General features: G+C 40.9%; 2 protein-coding genes and 1 long non-coding RNA gene across 4 annotated transcripts in view; all 3 read right to left on the bottom strand.

The window, feature by feature from the left end:
- LOC308475218 (uncharacterized protein) overlaps positions 1-24,158 on the bottom strand; it is a 172,343-nt gene that overhangs the window by 23,306 nt on the left and 124,879 nt on the right. The gene's annotated exons all lie outside the window — the stretch shown is intronic.
- LOC308475448 overlaps positions 1-24,158 on the bottom strand; it is a 73,193-nt gene that overhangs the window by 26,052 nt on the left and 22,983 nt on the right. The gene's annotated exons all lie outside the window — the stretch shown is intronic.
- On the bottom strand, positions 99-24,158 carry LOC308475313 (neurotrophin receptor-interacting factor homolog). The gene is made up of 5 exons (XM_081002390.1): positions 24,002-24,158; positions 23,716-23,797; positions 23,354-23,436; positions 21,481-21,607; positions 99-808 (listed from the first exon to the last, which is right to left on the bottom strand). Exons 1-5 carry the CDS (start codon positions 24,149-24,151, stop codon positions 390-392), a joined length of 861 nt encoding a protein of 286 aa, XP_080858516.1. The 5' UTR covers positions 24,152-24,158; the 3' UTR covers positions 99-389.

Genomic DNA, 24,158 nt, shown 5'->3' with positions numbered 1-24,158 from the left:
CAAGCTGAAACATGTGCAAAGGAAGGTGATTTATGTATTTATTTAATTTGTATACTACCCAACCCAGTGGTGCCAACTTGAATAAAATATTGGTGGGGGGCCAGGTAAGGCCTGCCTTGCACAATCACATGACGCTTGCAGGTCATTGGAATGGCAATGCCTATCAACTGGGGGGGGTGCCCCCCTCAAATATATCATTGGGGGGCAAAATCCCCTCAGCCTCTAAAAGTCGACTCCTGTTCCCACGTCTCAGGACTGTTACAACATAAAAAGACAATATAAAAACACATAATATACATCTGTAACCCCCCTCACTACCACATTTTAAAAGGGCATTAGATGTCAATTAGGCAAAGGCCTGGTTAACAAGGTGCGGATTTGCCTGGCTCCTAAAGCTGGATAATGGTTTTTCCAACCGTTGCATGAATTCTCTGATGGGAATTGAGATTGGAGCTCTGACTGAAGCTCTTTCCACATTCCACACACTGATAGGGTTTCTCTCCTGTATGAATTCTCCGATGGGAAGTGAGACTGCGGCTGTGACTGAAGCTCTTTCCACATTCCATGCACTGATAGGGTTTCTCTCCTGAATGAATTCTCTGATGGGAAGTGAGAGAGGAGTTCTTCCTGAAGCTCTTTCCACAATCCACGCACTGATAGGGTTTCTTTCCAATGAGAATTCTTTGTTGGGAAGTGGAATGGGAGCTCTGACTGCAGCTCTCTTCATACTCCAAAATTTTGCGTGGCTTCTCCTCTCTGGGGGTTTTGTCATGTTCATCCTTGTTCTTGTTTTCCAATTTATCAAAATCTGCAATGGAGACAAAAAAGGGATTAGAGCCTCAGGAACAAATCAAGAAGAACTGAAGGGAGTTGGGCCTTTGTTCATTGCCTTTGTTGGTTGTCATTAACCAACATTTTTATTCATATATTCTAATGGATTGTTGAATGTTGATTTGTTTGATATACAGTAGTGGCCAAAATTGTGGAAGCGAGTAATACCACAAAATTATGTATCAATGGAAAGATAATTTAATGAAGAATGTAATTATCTGTATTCTATCAAAAGTCATAGCGGAATAACCAGAAAAAGGGGGAGTTGAGGGAAGAGGGGGAGTTGAGGGAAGTCCGGAGGACGGGAGGGAGAACATTTGTATATAACATGATGATTGAGATATTTTTATTTGTTATAAAATTCAATAAATATTCATTTTTTAAAAAGAAGAAGATTGAGGAAAACTTAACCAAAGCTGGCCTTTCTATATTTGTGAAGAGGTATAAGGAGACTTCCGGGTTGGCGCCATCGGTAATGGCGGACTCCCTCTGACTCAGAGGGACCACCTCTGCGGGAATCGGGTCTGTACCGCTACGGCGAAGCGGGGACCCTCTAAAAATCACAGGCGGGTGAAGCCTGTGAGCGTGGGACTCGGCGGGCACCCTTTGCACCCCCCCAATTCGTAAGGAAACCCGATCTCCGTTACCGGAGAGCGCTGACTTTTTCCTGTGACAATTCGACTACAAAAGCAACTACCCGTCAGTAGGATAAATTGAAAAATTGAAGCAAAAAAAAGGTTTAATTCGGCAACGAAGCGGGGAGGCATAAACAGGAAGTCCGCCTTCCGTTTCTTGTAAATAGACTAAAGCAAAGAAGCTGCAAGCTAAAGCCTTGGAAGTTGATTGGGAAGGGCTAAAATTCCAATATCAAAATAAGTGAATTCCCCCCCTTGGTTGCAGGAGAGGAGGGGGAAGAAGTTTGAACTATATTTGCCTGCAAGAGAGAGGGAAGGAAATTAAAATCTACTGCTCAAAACCTGGGAACGGGCTGCCAATGGACAATAAGACTGCCGCATTGTGAAATGCACTGTTTGTGAATAGAATACTTTTTTGACAGCTAGCTTTGCAAGGGAGATACATTGTTTCTGGCTGTCTCCTCCTGATCTTAGAAGTAACAGAAAAGTAACTGAAATTGAAATCATCTTTTATTTTGTGAAATGGGGGCTTAAAAAGTGCTACTTTTTAATGCAATAAGTACTGACTGTTACAGTGTCCCCCTAGAGGAAGTTTTTGAAATTGTTACAACAATTGGGCCAGGGGAATTTTCCACTTCAAAACAAATTGTGGCCGTGGGATTGACCTTGGGTATTCAGCTAAAGTGTTATGGCAGATGGAAAAGAAAAGGCAGATTTTTTTTAAAGAATATTTATTAAAGTTTCCAATAGTAATACAATAAAAATCAAAAAGAAAAAATAACAAAAATACAAAAATAGAAATAATTAAAAAACACATAAAATTTCCATTACTTATTTTTCATTAACTTATTTCCTAGACCTCCTCATATCTCCCTTTTTGGTATTCCAATTCAAATTGTTAATTCAACAAATCCTTATCAATAAATTTTAACCTATTTCTAATTTTAAAATGCTGTATCTTTACATTCTCTCTTTCATCAATTCATTTTTAATTATTCCTTTCATATCTTTTTACCAAAACCACATTAATTTCTTTTTCAAATAATAATAATAATAATAATAATTTATTATTTATACCCCGCCCATCTGGCTGGGCTTCCCCAGCCCCTCTGGGCGGCTTCCAAAAGAATATTAAAATACTATAATACATCAAACATTAAAAGCTTCCCGAAACATATCAACAAAATTCTTAATTAAGACATTTCCCTAAGGTCGAAAGAAAATTCCCTTCCACGGATTTCCCAACTCTCCTAAAAGCAAAACAAAAAGGTAAAACAAAAAGACAACTTATATTATATACACTTTAAATTCCCGTTTTTCATTCCACCCATGCCCCTTTCCCGGTTTCAGTCCCCAACAAGTGTCAAAGAAGGGGGAAAAAACAAACCATCAACCCGGAGATCTTATATCCGAGGCTCTTAATTCTCTCTCATAGCTCCTCTGCCAGTCTTTTTGATAGTCTTTAATATTAAGAGCCAAATCTCGGGTAGACATCCGCCCAGCAGTATCCACCTTCCTTCCAGCTAGGCCTGCATACTTAAAAATAAAGCCTATAGGGTATTCCACATCTTGTTTCATTCTCCATTCAGTTCCAAATGTCCCCATAGCTCCAACTTCCACCTGAATCAAATTTGTAATCCAAGGGTCGTATGATCTCCATATAAGAGGATCTCTCCATCTTTTTTTTTCCAATAAATTTTTATTAATTTTCATCCAGTTATACATTTTAACCCGAATACAACAAATTGTGTCTGTTTTGAACTTCCTTCAGCGTCTCTGAGAGTCATCCATTTTTGTATCTTTAATACGCATTCCCTTTTTTTAATATTGCCATTATTCCTCCTTAATCCCATTATTTTTAATAAACAATACTTATTTGATTTTTTACAGTGCCTCTTGAAAACCCACTAACGTTGTGTTTATACCACATATGTTTTTCAGATAATCCACCAATTTTCCCCAGTCCTCAATGAACTTTTGGTCTTTAGTATATCTGATTTTTCCAGTTAATTTGTCTAATTCCGCATAGTCTATCAGTTTTAGTCTCCATTCTTCTATCGTCGGTATCTCCTCTTGTTTCCACTTCTGGGCCAACAGGATTCTGGCTGCCGTTACAGCATATTGGAAAAGTTGAAAGTCCTTTCTTCTTATGTCCTTTCCTATCATCCCTAAAAGAAAAGCTTCTGGTTTTTTCACAAAAGTATATCTTAACATTTTTTTCATCTCATTGTATATCATTTCCCAAAAACTTTTTACTTTTTTACATTCCCACCACTGATGAAAGAACGTCCCTTCTTTTTCTTTACATTTCCAGCATTTGTTATCAACCTTATACATCTTTGCTAATTTTACAGGAGTCATATACCATCTGTAAAACATTTTCATTACATTCTCTTTCAGCAGCGTACATGCCGTAAATTTTATATTCTCTTTCCACAATTTCCCCCATTCCTCAAATTGAATATTATACCCAAAATCCTTTGCCCACTGTATCATTACCGATTTAACCTCTTCGTCCTTAGTATGCCATTCCAGCAATATCTTATACATTTTTGACAGAGTTTTATATTCATTGTTTATTATGTCTTTTTGGAAAGTTGATTCCTTTTCTACATAACCTTTTTCCTTCAAATCTTTTTTAATTATTTCGTTTACCTGACGATAATGCAGCCAATCATATATATGCTCTTTAACTTGTTCGTATGGCTTCAGTCTCCATTTCCCTCCTTCTTTAGTCACCAATTCACTGTATGTACCCCATTTTTTTCTCATATTAATTTTCTTAACACTCATTACCTCCAACGGGGACAGCCAGTGCGGGACTTTTGGTTCCAATATATTTTTGTATCTTTCCCACACCTCTATTAATGAACCCCTGAAGATGTGATTTCCAAATCCTTTGTGAACCCTCCTTTTTTCACACCAAAGATATGCGTGCCATCCAAATCTGTTATCAAAACCTTCAAGATCCAATAATTCATTATTTTCTAACTTTATCCATTCTTTTACCCAGCATAAACATGCTGCCTCATAGTACAGTCTCATATCTGGCAGGGCGAAGCCACCTCTTTCTTTAACATCTGTCAGTAACTTAAATTTTATTCTAGGCTTCTTTCCCTGCCAGATATACCTTGAAATCACTTTTTGCCATTCTTTAAAAATTCCTATACCCTTTAATATGGGTATGGTCTGAAATAAAAATAACATCTTTGGTAGCACCGTCATTTTTACCGTAGATATTCTTCCCCAGAATGATAGTTTCATTCTGGCCCACACCTCCAGATCCTTCTTTATTCCCTTCCAGACCGGGATATAATTGTTTTGATACAAATCTATATTCTTAGGTGATAATCAAATTCCCAAATATTTAACCTTTTTCACCACTTCTATCTCAGTTTGTTGCTGCATTAATTCAATCATATCTTGCTCCATATTTTTTGCAATCATTTTCGTCTTATTCTTATTCAATCTGAATCCTGCCACCTTTCCAAATTGTTCCATCTCTTCCAATACTTCTTTTACACTTTCTATTGGTTCTTCCATCGTCATTACCAAATCATCAGCAAAGGCTTTAACTTTATACTCATTTAGCCCCACTGTTACCCCTTTTATTTGATTGTTATGTCTAATTGCATTTAAGAAGACTTCCAGAACCGTTATAAATAACAATGGCGATAGTGGGCAACCTTGTCTTGTACCTTTAGATATTTTTATATCTTCAGTAATTACACTGTTTATTATCAATTTTGCTCTCTGTTCAGTGTAGATTGCCTTTATGCCATTGAAAAATTCTTGTCCCACCTCCATATGTTCTAAGTTTTTCAGCATAAACTCCCAAATTACGTTATCAAAGGCCTTTTCTGCATCCACAAACATTAAAACTGCTTGTTTGTCGCCCCTACCAGACAGATATTCTATAACGTTAATTATATTTCTTATGTTATCTCTCATTTGTCTGCCTGGTAGGAAGCCTGCTTGGTCTTTATGTATAAGTCTTGTTAATATCTTTTTCAATCTCTTCGCTAGAATTCCAGCAAAAATCTTGTAATCCGTATTCAATAATGAAATAGGCCTATAATTCTTCACTTGAGTTAAATCCAAATCTTGTTTTGGGATTAATGTAATGTATGCTTCTTTCCATGTTTCTGGAATGTCTCTTTCTTTCAAAATGATGTTCATAACTTCAGTCAGCGGTGTCACCAACACATCTTTCATCTCTTTATAGTAACTAGATGTAAATCCATCTGGACCCGGAGCTTTCCCTCTCTTCAACTCCTTTATTGCTTCTTTTACTTCTTCTTTTTCTATTGGGGTATTCAGTTGGGCTTTTTGGTCTGTCGGGATCTTTCGCACCATTTTCTCTTTTAGATATCTTTCAATTTTCTTCTTGTTATTCCTCTCCTTATTTTTATATAATTGCGTATAAAAATCCAAGAATCCTTTCCTTATTTCTTTTGGATCAGCTGTCTCTTCTCCATTTATTTTGATTTTATTAATTGTCCTCTGCTCTTTTCTCTTTTTATGTTGCCACGCAAGCCATTTTCCTGATTTATTTGCAAACTCAAAGTTTTTTTGTCTTAATCTTTTGATGTTCCACTCCACTTCTTTGTTTATTATCATTGCAAACTGAGTTTGGAGAATCTTTATTTCCTGCTTTATTTTCACATTGTTAGGTTTTTTAATCAGTTTTTGTTCATTGTCCATGATCTGTCTTAAAATCTCTTTTGTCCTTTTTTCCTTATTATTTTTCTTCAGTGAGTTTTGCTGGATTAGAAAACCTCTCATTACTGCTTTGCTTGCGTCCCAAACGATACTCATTTTCGTACCTTTGTTGACGTTGTCCATAAAGTATTCAGATAATTTCTTTTGTGATTTTTCCACTATCTTCTGATCGTCCCACAGATTGTCATTCAGTCTCCACCTAAAAGTTCTTTCTTCAAATCTTTTAGTTCCAATTCTATAGGGTTATGATCTGAAATCACTTTCGCATGAATTTCAATTTGCTGAATTCTTGGAGTCAGTTCATTCGATACCCATATTTGATCTATTCTTGACATTGACTGATTCGATTCTGAGTGGTATGTGAATTGCTTCTCTAATGGGTGTCTGAGTCTCCAGATGTCTATCAGATTACAATTCTTCGTCAACGTGAAAAATGTCTTAGGCAGTTTCCCTTCTTTGTTTCTTACTTCTCTTAGCCTATCCATTTCCAGTGAAACAACTCCATTCATGTCTCCCATTATTATAATTTTTTGATCCATGTGCTCAAATAGTTTTTCCTCCAATGATCTATAAAAATCAGTCTTATTTCCATTTGGTGCGTAGATCCCGACAATTATCAATTTTTCACCTTGCCAATTGATTTGTACAGCTATGATTCTCCCTTCTTCATCTTTGAAAAGTTGGTGGGATTCAATTTTATTTTTGATGTATAGAACAACACCCCTCTTTTTCTCTTTGTCCGAAGATATGAATTCGTTCCCTAATCTTTTATTGATCAAAATTTTCCTGTGTCTCTTTGCCACATGAGTTTCTTGTAAACATATAATGTCTAATTTTTTCTTTTTCAAAAATTGTTCAATTTTATTTCGTTTCTTCTTATCATTCATCCCATTAATGTTCCAATTCCATAATTTTAACGCCATTCTTCTTCCAAATTAAATAAATTTAGTTTATTACTTTACAATCTGTCGACCTCTTCCTCCTCTTCCTCTTCTTCTTCTTCCGATTTTTCCTCGTTTTGTTCCTCTTCCTCTCCTGATTCTGACGTTCCTCCCTCTGCTCCCTTGCTCTATTCCTCTCCCATTTGCAATTCTTTGTATCTTCTCGTAAATTTCCCTATTTCCTCAGGGCTTGTCAATCTTCTTTTCACACCTTTGTAAAAAAACGAGACTCCTTCCGGAAATTCCCATCTGAAATCAATCTTATTTTTCCTAAGAGTTTGCACCAGTGGTTTGTAGGCTTCTCTTCGTTTCAGCAGCCTTATTGGTATATCTTTAAAAATAATTATGTAATTCCCATCTATATATAGCCTTTTCTCTCTATTTCTTTGTAGAATCAGATTTCTCATCTCTCTATCTTTAAATGTGATCAAACAATCTCCTGGAAATTTCTTTGTTTTGCTTGTCCTTATTTTCATTCTGAATGTGTTTTGTACTGTTTTTGCAACTTCTTCCTCTTCTAGCTCCAACCACTGAGCAATTTCCTTTGTTAACTTCTCTCTTATATTTTCATTTTGTGTTTCCGGAACTTGTCTCAGTCTCAAATTTACTTCCCTCTGTCTCAGTTCATTCATAGCAATAGAGTCTTTTATTTCTTCTTGTGCTTTGTTTAAATCTACCATGTCACTTTTCATCTTTTCCTCCTCCCGTTTCATCTCCTTCATTTCCTGCTTTGTCCTTTTTAACCCCTCATCCACTCTTTTTGATACCTCTTTGATCTGTCCTTTCAATTCACTAACTGTCTCATCAATTTTTTTTATCCATTTTCCCAATTTTGTTATCAACTTGTTCTAATTTTGTCTCTAGATTTTTCTCACTTTGTTTTATTTCTGCAAACATTTTTAAAATTTCTGTTCTAAACTCTGTTTCCTGCTTTGAGGCTCTCCTTTCTGTTGGTGTCCCCCCCCCCTGCTCCCTTTTTCTGCAAATGTGTCATTTTCTTAGTTTTACACAAACCAATTATTAATTAACAGAGTACAGTATGAACGTCCAAATGCAGTCCGAATCCAAAGTTTTTGGGGCAGTGTTGCAAAGTTAATATAAAAACCAAATTTATAACTGGAGACGCTTTCACGGCACAGAATTACTAGACATCCATTTATCTGTAAATTATTTATCTTCTTGCCCCCACTCGGGCTAATCCACAACAGGTCAGAGAGGTAAATCAATTATAATCCATTTATAATCCAATTTAGGATCTCAATTGTAATCCAAGAGATGCAGGGAATCCAAATTACAGTACCATACGGTTATATAAAAATTTTTTTAAAAAAATAAAAATTCCAACCCAGAACCCCCTGGAAATAGGGGAACCAAAATCCATCCAGGAGGGGAGGTCACAGGAAGCAAAATTTCTCAAGTCCTAAATTGTACCGTCAACAATGGAAAATTCTGAAAAACAACTTGTAATGTTTCACTCCATCCAGTAGGGGAACGAATCTTCACATAAAGTTTTAAAGGAATTATCCCACAGTCCTCTCTATTTAAGTTTAACTTTTTCTAATTCCTAAGTCCAAAAAAGAGAAAAAAAGGAGGACAAAACAAAAAAATATATATCCGAGATCCCCCAAAAAGACACTGAAATAATTCTTCTTTCTCTGCCAAAATCCCTTATATAATCCAATAAAATGGTGCCGATGGCTCTTCTTTCGCGTAGCAATTTACTCACAGAGATAAAAAACGGGAAATAAAATCTGAGTCGCTATATCCTCCGTTACATCTAAGACTTTCGCATTATCTCATCTTCCTCCTCTGTTCCCCCTTAAAATTCCTTTAACTTTGCTTGAAACAGTTTCAGAGAGTTAGGGAGAAACGGAAACAATAGCCGCTAGCGGCAACTCACTTTCACTTTCTTGCTCTGCATGCAGTCCTGCGTCTTTGTTGACTCCAAACGATCGCTGAACTCGTAATCTTTTCCTTATTAATTCGAGACTTCCCTTTTAATTTCCAGCCGAATTTTACCAAATTACATATTACAAGTCTGAATTTCTTAGTTTTGAGAGCGGAGCGCTGTTCCCCACAGGCTCGGGGCTTCGCTATTCAGCCGCAGCAATGGCTTCCCGATAGCCAGCAATCCCGTTCCGGCGCACTCTTCACCTCTTTTTCGGAGGCTACCTGGCGGCCGGACGGGCTGCTTATCGGCACCGCCGGGAACCTGGAACTCTGGACGTCCACCAGAGGTTTTAGCGGAGGGTTTTTTCGCCCAAAAAACCCCCTTTTAAGGCCGAAATAGCTAGGGTTTCCCTCCCGGGAAAATCCCTCGCCTGCGTCAGGCGCGCGCTCCACCGGAAGTTCGGATCTCTCCATCTTTCATTTTCTAATTCAGGCCAGGCTTCCATCTTCAAATATTTGCTTCTCCTTGTTGCTGTCATATCAGGCCTCAAACTGCGGCTCACCTTTTGCATCTGCAGGGCTACGGCTCCCCCTTTTTTCTCTTCAAGATCAACATTCTTCTTTTTCTCCACTTTCTCTGTTTGTTCAGTTGAATGGAATTCCTGTGCCGAGGTCTTATCAAGTTCATTGCTGGCACTAACTCGTGAACCCAAAGTTATAACATTTGTAGTCAAAACATCTATTTGGTCTTGCAGCTTTCCCAAGAGAAAGAAAGTCCTGTTCAGTTCAGACTGGATTTCCTTTCCGACTGCCATTCTTAAGCGTATCAAGGTCAAAAAACAATTTATCAGCTGGCTTTTAACGCAATGTCCCAAAGCTCCCTTTAGGGGGGTTTAAGTTTCTTTTTACTCCTTTTAGTACAAAACCAAAAGTTCCATACGTTAAATTGTAACAGTCCTTCCTTCTTTTAAAGCATAAACTTGTAACAAATGTAGACAGAAGAAACAAAGTACTCTTTTTGTATCTTGACAGCTACCTTGACAGCTGTCAAATTGTTCAATTGCTCATCAACCGACTCTCACGGACCGCTCCCGGGTCCGGGGGGAAGGGTGGTATCAATTCTCAAATTTAGTTCTTCTCCTGCAGGTTCCCCTGCTCCCACATAAAATTTCTTATAATCTCAATCAGTAGAATTAAGATCTTTAACATAGAGTAAGACTCTCCACGACCTTAGTTTAAAGTTCTTTGCTTTAGATTATTTACAGAAAGGGGAGGCAGACTTCCTGGTTGGACCTTCCCCGATCAGCCGAATTTATTAATATTTTAGAAAACCAATTTCCGTACTGCTCACGGGTTATTGTTTTAAAGTCCAAATTGTCCCAGGAAAAAGGCAACGCTCTCCGGCAACGGCTGTGCGGCTTCTCTCCACGGAAGTAGCGGTTGACTCTCAGCACCGCGCCACTTCCCCCTCTTCACTTCAGAGCCCGTTTATGGGTTCCTTAGCGAGTTGTGGGGGCGCTAAAGGTGCCCGCCGAGTCCCATGATCACAGGCTTCGTCCGCCTGTGATTTTTGAAGCGTCCCCGCTTCGCCGTAGCGGAAAAAGACCCGTTTCCCGCGGAGCTATTCCCTCCAGTTCAGAGGGAGTCCGCCATTGCCGGTGGCGCCACCCCGGAAGTCCAAGAGAGCTGGAATACTAATGGTCTTAACTCCCCTCAGAAAAGGAAAAGAGTTTTTCATTTATTAAAAAAAGGAACAATTGAACTTGATCTGTCTACAGGAAACACATGTGATTAGGTTACACAGAAAAGTATTAATCAATAAAAGACTGGGTCAAGAGTTTATTTCATCGGACAAAGTCAAAAAAAGAGTAGTGATCTATGCAAAGTAGAGCCTATCACCGAAATTTATATTTAAAGATGACCAAGGAAGATTTGTGGCAATTGAAATTCAACTACAAGGAGAGAAACTCTTGACAGTAGGAGTTTATGCACCAAATGAGGGGAAATCAGATTTTTTTAAAAAAAGTTGCATGAGACTTTGATGGACTATTTGGATTACAATGCGATCATGATGGGGGATATGAATGGAGTGGTATCTACAAACATGGACAAGGCACAGAGACAGGTAGTCACTAAGGATGGCAGATTACCAATAACTTTTTTTTTTTTTGAGATGACTGACAATTTGGATTTAGTTGATATTTGGAGAACAAAGAACCCCTTGGGTAGAGAGGGAACTTTTTTTTCTCTGAAGCCAAAATGACATGGACAAGAATTGACAAATTTGGGTAACTAGAGGACTGGCTCCAAAGACAAGAAAAGTGGAAATTTGTTGGCGGAAATGACTGGCAGAATCCGAGACCAGGGAGAAGAGTCGGTGGAAGAAGACTGGAAGAAATTTAAAGACTATTTACAGAAATATTAAAGAACCTTTTATTGAGGGAAAGAACCTTTTATTGAGGGTGAAAGAGGAGAGCGCAAAATATGGTCTGAAGCTCAACATCAAAAAAATGAAGATCATGGCCACTGGTCCCATCACCTCCTGGCAAATAGAAGGAGAAGAAATGGAGGCAGTGAGAGATTTTACTTTCTTGGGCTCCATGATCACTGCAGATGGTGACAGCAGCCATGAAATTAAGAGACGCCTGCTTCTTGGGAGGAAAGCAATGACCAACCTAGACAGCATCTTAAAAAGTAGAGACATCACCTTGCCAACAAAGGTCCGTATAGTAAAAGCTATGGTTTTCCCAGTAGTGATGTATGGAAGTGAGAGCTGGACCATAAAGAAGGCTGATCGCCGAAGAATTGATGCTTTTGAATTCTGGTGCTGGAGGAGACTCTTGAGAGTCCCATGGACTGCAAGAACATCAAACCTATCCATTCTGAAGGAAATCAGCCCTGAGTGCTCACTGGAAGGACAGATCGTGAAGCTGAGGCTCCAATACTTTGGCCACCTCATGAGAAGAGAAGACTCCCTGGAAAAGACCCTGATGTTGGGAAAGATGGAGGGCACAAGGAAAAGGGGACGACAGAGGACGAGATGGTTGGATAGTGTCTTCAAAGCTACAAACATGAGTCTGACCAAACTGCGGGAGGCAGTGGAAGACAGAAGTGCCTGGCGTGCTCTGGTCCATGGGGTCACGAAGAGTCGGACACGACTAAATGACTAAACAACAACAAAACAGAAATATTGCAAAATTAATGAATGTTAGAATGATGTTGGATTGAAATTAAGTGGTTTCTAGCTGTAATGGTATAAAAGAATATGAAAAAATTGTTTTTTAATAGGCAAAAATTTAATGCTATAATAATTTAAGATTAAAGATCAGGATAAAATAAGGAGGGAAAAGAATTGCTGAACTAATAAATTGAACTGGAATACAAAAAAGGGAGGTATGAGGAGGTCCGGGAAACAAGTAAATGAAAGATAAGTGATGAAAAGATTGAATTGTTTTTAACTATTTTTATTTTGTATTTTGTATTTTTTCTTTTTCATTTTGTAATATTGTAGAAACCTTAATAAATATTTATAAAAATAAAAAAAAAGAAAAGTGGAAATTTGCCCTAAAACTTGCTCCGACCATAATGCTGTAAAGATGGAGATGAAACTAACACCAATTGGCTCTTTCAGATGGAGGATGAATGACACCTTGTTTAGGGACGAAGAAGTGATTAAGAAGGCCCAAAAAACCTTGAGAGACTATTTTGAGATAAATATGAATACTACTGTTGAAAAAAGAGTAATCTGGGATGCAAGTAAAGCGGTCATGAGAGGGTTCCTGATACAACAGAATGCAATAAAGAAGAGAACTCAAAACGAGAAGAAAGACAAAATTTTGGAGAAAATAAAGGAAGGTGAGAAGAAACTGAGAGCAAAACCAAAGTCGCAAGAGATTTTGAGAGAAATAAAGTTATATCAAGTACAATATAGAAAAATGATGAACCAGGAAATAGAATGGAAAATTAAACAGATGAGACAAAAGACATTTGAGTCGGCTAATAAATGTGGGAAATTGCTGGCCTGGCAAATGAAAAAAAGACAAAAACTCAACACTATTACAAATTTGGAAGTGGAAGGAAAGAATATACAGAACCCAGTGGAGATTAGAAATTGTTTCCAGAGGTACTTTAAGCAACTATATACACAAGGGCCACAGAAAGAAATTGACATAGATCGATTTTTGAAAATAAATGTACTACAAAAAATCTCTCAAGAAAACAAGCTAATGTTGAATTATAAAATAACTGAACAGGAGGTAGAAGGTGCCATCCAGAATATGCAATTGGGTAAATCTCCAGGACCGGACGGCTTAACTTCAAGATACTATAGATCTTTGAAAAGTTGGATAATACAACCACTAAAGGAAGTTTGCAATGAAATTTTGGAAGGGAAAAAAGCACGAGAGTCGTGGAAGGAAGCTTTCATTACACTTATACCAAAAACTGAGTCTGAGAAGACACAGCTTAAGAATTACCGCCCCATATCTGCTTAATGTGGATTATAAAATTTTCGCAGATATTTTGGCTAAAAGATTAAAAAAGTACTAGTGGAAGAGATACATAAAGATCAAGCAGGCTTTCTCCCGGGCAGACACTTGTCTGATAATACGAGAAACATAATTAACATTTTAGAGAAATTACAAGTGAATATTAACACCAAGGCTGTTTTGATATTTGTGGACGCGGAAAAAGCCTTTGACAATATTTCCTGGAGTTTTATGAAGAACCTACAGGGGATGGGGGTTGGTCAAGGTTTTGGAAATGGTATAAGTGCAATATACTCTGAACAAAAGGCTAAACTAATTGTTAATAATGTGGTGACAGAGGAATTTAAGATAGAGAAAGGGACACGACAAGGTTGCCCAATTTCCCCATTGCTTTTTATATCGGTCCTGGAGGTCCTGTTAAATATGATTAGAAGGGACCAATTGGTTAAGGGTATACAAGTCGGAGCCAAACAGTACAAATTGAAAGCATTTGCAGATGACTTAGTATTGACATTACAGGAGCCAGAATCTAGTACTAAAAGAGTATTGGAACTGATTCAAGAATTTGGTCAGGCCGCAGGATTTAAGTTGAATAAGTTAAAAACCAAGGTTTTAGAGAAAAATCTAACAGTGATTGAGAGAGAGAGGTTTCAGAGGGAGACAGGTTTAACTTTGGTTAAGAAAGTGAAATACCTGGGGGTTAATATGACTGCTAAGAATGTGAATTTATTTAAATATAACTATGAAAAATGCTGGACGGAAGTGAAAAAAGATTTACAAATTTGAAGCTTTCATTGCTAGGCCGTATTGCTGCGATAAAAATGAATGTATTGCCAAGAATGTTGTTTTTGTTTCAAACTTTGCAAATTTTGGATAAAAGGGACTGTTTCAAGAAGTGGCAGAGATATATTTCTAGATTTGTCTGGCAGGGCAAGAAGCCCAGAATAAAACTTAAAATACTAACGGATGCAAAAGAAAGAGGTGGATTTGCCCTGCCAGACCTCAAACTTTATTATGAATCAGCCACATTTTGCTGGCTGAGAGAATGGCTGCTTCTTAAAACACAGACATTTTGGATTTAGAAGGTTTTAATAATGTATTTGGGTGGCATGCATTTGTGGTATGATAAGGTCAAAGCACATAAAGCATTTAAAAATCAGGACTTCCGGGTCATCGCCAATGATTAATGGCGGATTCCCTCTGAGCTTCGGAGGGATTAGCTCTGCGGGATCGGGTCTCACCGCTGCGGCAAAGCGGGGACCCTTTAAAAATCGCAGGCGGAGGAAGCCTGCGAATGTGGGGACTCGGCGGGCACCATTTGCGCTCCCCCAAGTTGCAAAGGAGCCCAAAAAGGTGGCCGGTCCAGGGGTGGTCTTGCAATCGCCATATCGCTTAAAATGAGCACTAAACTCTCGCTAGTTCAGAGTTTTCCTCCTTTTGCCTTTACAGGTCTGATTTCAAGCGAAAAATTCTCCCTATTAATCACCAATGTTTATCTTCCTCCAGGTGGTCTTATATCGGACCTCCATTATAGATGGGATTCTCTGGAAGATCATTTATTGGCACGCTATGTTATGTACCCTAATATTCCATCGATAATGGGTGGTGACTTTAACGCACGTACAGCCGCCAACTGGGATGGGATAATCAAGGCCAAGTGGTGGGTACCTCCCCCCTACCCAAAATCTGATTTAATCTCTTTTACATCAAGAAGATCTAAGGACATCAGAGTGAATGAGGCGGGAGTCCTTCTTTATCAATTGGCCATTCGTATGAATTTGAACATTTTGAATGGCAATTGCCCTCCGGACGTGCCAGGAGAATTCACTCATTTGGGCACAACATCAAATAGTGTCCTAGACTACCTTCTAGTTTCAGAAGACCTATTCTCAAACTTCTTTTATTTTAAAGTAGACAATGTACAATCCAGTGACCACCTACCTCTAGCGGCCAAGCTAACGCTTGACTGGCACCCGGTTAGCGGTTCACACCCAATTCATGTAGGTTTAAATGCCGCAGCTCAAGTAAGAAGCATTAAATGGTCTATGAAACAGGCCCAAAAATACGCAGAATTCTTCCAGAGGAATATCTCCGAACCCCTTATTGTTTCAGTGGCGGAGTTGTCTGAACCAAATAGGATATTGGAGTGGTTCTCCCACCTCTCTGTAGATTTAACTAGCTTCTTTACGATGCCGACTCACCTGGTTAACCGAGATCAACCCAGGTTCGGTGCACCTTGGTTTGATTCCAAATGTAAGCAAGCTAGACTCTCTCTCTGTTGTATCTACAACAGATATAAATCTTCTGGAGCTGAAACTCTTCCTCCAGAGTACTTGCAGGCCAAAATTGCTTACAAACAGGCACAGAAGTCAGCCAAGCATGAATGGCAGCTAAGACGTTGGCAAGCGCTGATTGCTGCCTCTAAGCTTCGCAGCTCTCGTGGTTTTTGGAATTTAATCAACAAAAGATTGAGGAAATACCCATTGACGGTTATACCAGCTCCGACATGGGAACAATTTCTAAGAAAATATTTCTCCCAGACAGTTATCTCTAACATTCATTCTGATACTCTTTCATGTCACTTGCCCATATGGCCAGATACTGACCCGGAGGAAATAGTAGATTTAATTGCTAAACTGAAAACTGATAAAGCCCAAGATCCCGGCGGAAGCTATTAAACAACACCCAGCATGGTGGGCCAAAATTCTTGCAAAAATCTTTGATGCAATTAATGTCACGGGCCAGATACCTAGATCATGGAAGGAGTCCATCATAATTCCTATATATAAAAAAGGACCACCAGAGGACCCAGGAAACTATCATAATATCAGTTTATTATCAATCTTCGGAAAAATCTACACTCGCTTCCTGCTAACCAGACTAACCCAATGGGCCGAAGATTCCAATCTGATAGGCCATGAACAGGCCGGGTTTAGACCAAATCGGCCGCTAGGGTGAGGTTAACACCTGAGGGCGATCTCACAAACTCTGTACCAATAAATAAGGGGGTACGACAAGGGTGCATCCTTGCCCCCTATCTCTTTAACCTCTATATTAGTGACATGAGAACTCCCCTAGTTGAGGCCCAAACCACGATTCATGCACCCAGGCTTGCAGACTATCGCTGCCCCTTACTATTGTACGCTGACAATGCGGTGATCCTCTCATATTCAAGAATCGGTTTGAGGAGGGCCTTTAAGATCTTCGCATTATATTGCCAAACAAACTTACTTACTATTAACCATTCCAAATCTAAAGTCCTAATTTTTTCCAGGAGTCGTAAATTGTATAGGTGGGAACTCGAGGGGAAGCCAATTGAACAAGTCTACAAATTTCAATATCTAGGAATTTACTTCCAGTATAATATGGGATGGAAAGCGCATATCACATACAGTGGTGCCTCGCAAGACGAAATTAATTCGTTCCGCAAGTTTTTTCTTCTTGCGAGTTTTTCGTCTTGCGAAGCACGGTTTCCCATAGGAATGCATTGAAAATCAATCAATGCGTTCCTATGGAAACCGACTTCAGACCAGGTCCGGGTCTTCTGAAGGCTGGGGGGGGGGGACAAGGGCTTTTCTTCCCACCCCCAGCATTTTAAAAAACCTCGGACAGCGGAGGACTTCTCCGCTGTCCGGAGCGATCTTAAAATGCTGGCGGGTGGCAGCGAAGCCTCCGCTGCCGCCCGCCATCATTTTAAAATCGCCCCGGGACAGCGGAGGATTTAAAAGGGGCGATTTAAAAGCCCCCGGGGCGATTTAAAAGTCCCCGGGAAGGCAGGCAGGGGGGAGCAAAGACTTTTGCCCCCCGCCGGCCTTCAGAAGAGGTCCTGGACCTCTTCTGAAGGCCGGCGGGGGGCGAAAGTCTTTGCTCCCCCCCGCCTACCTTCAAAAGCTGTCCGGGATAGCGGAGAAACGAAGGCTGGCGGCGGGAGGAGGTCTCTCCGCCCCGCCGCCAGCCTTCGGAGGAGGTCCGAGGACAGTGGGGAAGACGCGCTGTGCTTCCCCGCTGTCCCGGAGATTTCCCTATGGGCTTTCGTCTTGCGAAGGAAGCCCATAGGGAAATTCGTTTTGCGAAGCGCCTCCAAAACGGAAAACCCTTTCGTCTAGCGGGTTTTCCGTCTTGCGAGGCGTTCGTCTTGCGGGGCACCACTGTACTTACAAAATAAGGGCAAAGCCCTTATCTACGCTCTATTACGCTTTTTCTTTACAGAGGGGGCTATGCATGTTCCATCTGCCTTTATGGGGCGCTTTTGTAAACCTCATGCCTCTGGTGACATTGCAAAATCTTTTTCTCAGACGCCTTTTGAAACTACCCTCCTGTGTAAGCAACTCGGCTATTCGCTTAGAACCTAAGACCCCCTCCCTAGAGATCCTGATGTGGAGACATTCCCTTAATTACTGGCTGTCCCTTTGGCATAAATTGCCCAATTACCATCTTATTCAGTGCCTTTGGAGAGATGAATTTACCAGCCACAAAAATCCATTCCAAACTGTTGTCTTATGGAATCTCTCCTTCCGATATACTAAATTTAGATCTAATTACAGCAAAAAAGGTCATCAAACAAAGATTGGAGGAGGTTGACTTGCAACAAAATCTTACTACAGGTGGAGGTACATGTTTCCCGATAAATCAGGGCATTACATTTATGTCCCAGATACCTCGATATCTGTCTACCTTATCGGTTGCGTTGCATAGATTCGCTTTTGTTAGAGCCAGATTTAATGTGTTCCCCTCAAATGTGCTGAGCAATAGATTTTCTAACGGTAAAACCTCTGTTTTATGCGCATGTGACAACAAATCAATAGAATCCCTTTATCATATCTTGTTTAATTGTCCTTTATATATTGTTCCCCGATCAAGGACTCTGAGTTCAATCATTTTGGAAACTGTTGCTAAACCACCTGAATTACATCTAGCCTATCTACTCCAGGACATTGACTCTTATAGAACATTACAGGTTGCAAGATTCCTGAATTCAGTTCTTTCATATAAAAGACTTCATGGAATGCTGCATGACTATTAAAAATCTAATAAACTCTATCCACCATCTTTATATTCAAGGCCACAATATGGTACATCTAGAGATTGTATGTAACGTGAAGGAGATTATGCGTTGAAATATTTTAGTTGATATTTTAGAATGTAAAATGCTATTTTATTTATTGATTGGTTTTATCTTGTGGGGTTATAGCCGAATAAAGTATTATCTATCTTTGTTTCTTTTTTTTTTTACTCTTTTTCTTATTATTGTAATATTTTTTTGAAACTTTAATAAATATCTTTAAAAAAAAAAAAAAAAAGGAGACTCCCATGGACTGCAAGATCAAACCTATCCATTCCGAAGGAAATCAGCCCTGAATGCTCACTGGAAGGACAGATCCTGAAGCTGAGGCTCCAATGCTTTGCCCACCTCATGAGAAGAGAAGACTCCCTGAAAAAGACCCTGATGTTGGAAAAGATGGAGGGCACAAGGAGAAGGGGATGACAGAGGACGAGATGGTTGGACAGTGTTCTCGAGGCTACAGACATGAGTCTCACCAAACTGCGGGAGGCAGTGGAAGACAGGAGGGCCTGGCATGCTCTGGTCCAGGGGGTCATGAAGAGGCGGACATGACTAAACAACAACATAAGGAGACTCAGTCACTACAAAATCAGACTGGTAAAGGCAGGAAAAGGTCACAACAGCAAGTGATGATCGAAGAATGGAGAGACTGTGCCTGCATGACAGAAGAAAATCATCTGGGTGTTTACAAGATGACATGGGGCAATGTAATGTGAAGCTGAGTGCAAGGACTGGTCTAAATGCTAGAATTACAAGGGAAAAGCCATTATCTCTCAAGCCAAGGTGGAAAAGATTAGACTGGGCTTAAACCCATGGTAACTGGACAGCGGAAGAATGGGACAGTGTTATTTGGAGCGATGACACCCCAATCTCCTTGCTTGGTTGTGAGGGCATGAAATACACGAGGAGGAGAATTGGAGGAGATTTACATCCTACTTGCATTACACCAACCGTGAAACACCCAGACAGTGTGATGATCTGGGGTTGTATGACAGCAAAAGGTGTGGGCAGAATTTGTGTCATTAATGAGAACGTCAATGCCCCCAAATACATAAATCAAATACTTGAGCCTGAATGTGAAATCATATTCCACTGCTGGAATGGCCTGGGAATAGCCCAAGCGAAATGAGGGGATGAGGGACCAACTCCCTTCTCTTGCCATTGCCTTCCGTTAAGAGTTTGGGTGTAATCCTTGACGCCTCCCTTTCCATGGAGGCACAGGTTACAGCAACAGCCAAGGCGACATTTTCCCACCTTCGCCGCATCAAGCAGTTGGTCCCTTACCTTTCCCGCCCCGACCTGGCCACAGTGATCCATGCGACGGTTATCTCCAGGCTTGACTGCTGTAATTCGCTCTATGCGGGGCTGCCCTTGAAGCTGACCCAGAAACTCCAGCGGGTGCAGAATGCTGAAGCGAGGCTCCTCACAGGGTCTCTGCCATGGGAGCATATTCACCCAGTGCTTTTCAAGCTGCACTGGCTCCCGGTGGAGTACAGGGTCAGGTTCAAGGTGCTGCTTTTGACCTTTCAAGCCCTTCACGGCCTACGACCCTCGTACCTATGGGACCGCCTCTCCTGGTATGCCCCACGGGGAACCTTAAGGTCCATATATAGCAACACCCTAGAGGTCCTGGGCCCTAAGGAAGTTAGATTGGTCTCAACCAGAGCCAGGGCCTTCTCAACACTGGCTCCGGCCTGGTGGAACGCTCTGTCTCATGAGACCAGGGCCCTGTGGGATCTGATTTCATTCCGCAGGGCCTGTAAGACAGAGTTGTTCCACCTGGCCTTTGGCTTAGAATCAGTTTGATTCCCTCCCCCTCTTTCTTTTTCCTTTCTCCTCCCATGAAGAGGCTGCATCCTAATGTTTTAATGTTGTATCTTAATCTTTTAAATTGTTTTATAATCAACTTGTTTTTATTACTGGTTGTTAGCCACCCTGAGCCTGGTCTTGGCTGCGGAGGCCAGGGTATAAACAAAATTTTATTATTATTATTATTAATAATTCCATCTTGGTTTCACATTATCACAGCTGCAGAACTAAAAAACTTGCTTCACTCCATGGGAAGGTGTTGTAAGGCCGGAATTAAAGCTAAAGGTTACCAAAGTCAGTATTAAATGACATGGTGAGAATTTCTGTATATCTCCCTTTTTCTATCTGTTTCACATTTCTTTTTTATGACTGCTGTTCTAATAAATACTCCTTCAAAAAAGTTATTGCATTGCATTCTTCATCAAATTATCTTTCCTATGGTATCACTCCGAAAAATGTGGTGTTATGAGCCATCAAACCTCGGAAACACACTTTTTAAAAAGTTTCCACGATTTTAGCCACTAGCTGTTTATTTAAAGTTAATGTATTTTTTATATGGGATCAGATGGTTATTATTAATGTTTCATGTGTATGTATGTGTTGGAAGCCACCCAGAGTGGCTGGGGCAACCCAGCCAGACGGGCAGGGGATAAATAAAAATTACTACTATTATTATCACTGCTACTACTACCTGAAATTCAATAAGCCTGGCTCTTCTCTGGGACGTATTTTGTTTGGCCCAGTCATGGCATCCCCTCCATCTCCTATGACAGTCGTCTCTTTGGTCAACCCAAGACCGACAGGAGCAAAAAAAAAAAAAAAAAAAAGGAAAGAAAACCTGACAGAAGCTACTTATCTTTCCTAACAACTCTGAAGCTGACATTTAAGATGCCTGGGCAGTTCAGACCATCCAAATCGTGGTATAAAAAGGCAGAACTGGAGGAAGATGGTTCACAGAAAAAACTGGAATTTGCTGTTCAAGGTTTTTTGTGGGGGTGTTGGTTCCCAGGTGTTGGAGGGGGTGCTGCTGAGCTCTGTGGAAATCACATAGAGGTATTTTTTGAATTTCCTGGCAGATAGGACGATCCCACAGGGAGGCTTACCAAGAGAGGCCACGATCCCACGATTCTCCTCCATGACGTCCTTATGCAGAGCTCTCTGGTCAGGATCCAGCAACGCCCACTCCTCGTCCGTGAAACAGACAGAGATGTCTTCAAAGCACACTGGACCCTAAAAGAAAAAGGGAAATGTCCTCCTCTGAGACAGCAGAAATAGGATCTGCTCCACAATGCTCTGTGATTTCCTTCCTGTTAATTGCTGCGCTATTTCTTTTTATATATATATATATATATATATTTAATTTTAACTAATAAATTATAAAATGTACCACAAGACTTATCACTTATACAATCTTTTTAGACTTCCATCAGCACCTCTGATGATCCACCATTTTAACCACTTCTTATGCATTTCTTAACTTTATATTGCCTTTACATCTCTTAACAAATCATCCTCCCGTTGTTCATTTTTTCCATACTTCTAATAATACTCCGCACAAAACTTCTTGCAACCCTACAAACGTCGTCTGTTCTTCACAATTACTTTTCAATTTACTCCAGTCTTCCGTGAATTTCTGGTCTCGCCGGTTAGTTTATCTAATTCTGCTGCGTTATTTCAGTAGGATTGCTTTGCTGCACATTTTAATTATGGGTAGCTATTTTAATGCTTTAATTGAATTCTTTTGTTCTGCATTTTAACTATGGGTGGCTCTCCAGCTTATGTTTTGCACGTTATTCTGCCTACACAAGCATTCCAGTTTCCCCGATGGAAGGATCCACTTTCTCCCCTCCTCGTGAGTTGTTCTGGGAAGGTTCCCTCCCAGTGCCCCAGAGCCAAATTCAAGGGGTTCAAGGGGACATGGAGAGGGGGAGGAGTGGGGGGCAGGCCCCATTTCGCAGCAGATGGGGCTGGCTAGGAGAATCCTGGCCTCTATTTTTTCTCGTCTGTCCACCGCTTAGAAGCCTATTTTAGCACTCAGTGATCAATATAGAAATAAAAGAAGCCTAGTTTGGATGGCCATCTGTCTTGGAGGATCTAGCTGAGACTCCTGCAATGCAGGGGGTTGGACTTGATGACCCTTGGGGTCCCTTTCAACTCCTGGATTCCATGAAAACTGAAACTACAGATGAATCCTACAGACGACATGCAGAAGGCTGGTGTCACAGAGTTATCTGGGCAGGAAATCCCATAGTTCACAGCTGGAATTAACTCTTTATCAGCAAGAACACGATATTCACAGACTTGGCTGAGCTTCAGGCCTAATGAGAAGAGCAGCTCATTCCCAGAGGGGCTGTCAGTTTGCACTGTCAAATCAATTAATGGACTAGTTGTCTAGGTAGAAGTTTCTTTAGTGCGGAGGTATATGAAAAGTGAGATTATATAGTGCAAAGTTTGAAGAGAGTGAAGACCCCGGCTCCCCACAAATTTCTAAGTCCCCCCCCCGGGGGGGTTTCTAGCATACGATTGAACAGTGCGCCAGTGTGCAGCCCGCATTTGCTCCTCCAATGTCAGACGTCTCCTGGCTCTGAGAGACAAGCAAGGAGGGGGGCTTCTGGCAGAAGGAGAGGGAGCCCCCGGTGGCTTCTCCTTCTCCTGACTCATCTCTGCCTCTCGACCTCCCTCCTCCCACTCGCCTCCTCCCTCTTCTGCCTCTGATTCTGGACTGCATTCTGCCTCAGAGTCTCCCAGCTCACTAAGCCCTGTTTCCCCTTCAGCTTCTGACACCTCCTCTTCCCAGGCTTCTCCCTCTTCTCCCTCTGACCGCTCATCCTTCCTCCACCTCCACTCCTTGGGCTCTGAGACGTCTTCGTTTCCTGGTTCCCTGGCTGCTTCCTCCCACCATTCCTCTGTGTCCAACCGGTCCATGACATTGCTACATCCCTCAGCCTCTGTCCCCACAAGATAGCTTCCCCTGACCTGATCTGGTTCCATAGCCGCTGCTTCCCTTCTGCCCCCATGAAAAGATGGACCAGGAGGTTTTGCCGGCATCATTCTGTCACCTGCAAGAGAAAAAAGGTAAGCAGGATGCCAGCAGTGCCTGCTTCTCTCACAGGTGTAACAGGGCATCTCTAACGACAGATGGGCCTTTCAGAAAGCCTTACCTGCTGAGTGCAGTTGAACGCTTGTGCCCATTTCATGTTAGTTGTGCAAAACTACTTCTCCCTTCCTTTGGACCCTTGTTCCCAACTGTCCTCCCCCCCCCAAAAAAAAGAACTCACAGATTAGTTGGAAAACCAACAGAACGAGACCAAACGGAGAAAAGCCACCTTCCTCCTTACCCAGTGGCCTCTCTCTGGTGTCCAACGGAGGCCTCTCTGCCTCACAGGAATCCAGGTCCATTTCTGCAAAACAATCCCTTTTCTGAAAGAGCAACAAATTCAAAACAGAGAATGAATGGCGAGAAATGTTAGAAAGAGAATGACAAAGACAGAAGCTTTAAGGGTGTTAGATCTCATTCTATAGATGCCTTCCCAGGAAAAGAATGGGCCAACAGTAGAGCATTATGGGATATTCTCCATCCTGTTTGGAGCCCCTTGGGAGTATCCAGAGCAAAGTCTCTCTCACCTGCTTTCTCTCCTCTGCCTGACTCAGGAGGAAACCTTCGGCCAGGGCCACCGCCTGGGAACTGGTCTCCGCTCCACAGTCCCTCACCCAGCTCTCCATCTCCAGGGGAAGGACAGCCAGGAACTGCTCCAAGATCACCAGGTCCAGCATCTCAGCT

This window comes from Podarcis pityusensis (assembly GCF_964106645.2).
Source record: "Podarcis pityusensis genome assembly, chromosome: 4".
Taxonomy (NCBI): Eukaryota; Metazoa; Chordata; class Lepidosauria; order Squamata; family Lacertidae; genus Podarcis; species Podarcis pityusensis.
Note: the sequence above shows the minus strand (reverse complement) of the source record. Positions and strands in the feature narration are given on the sequence as shown.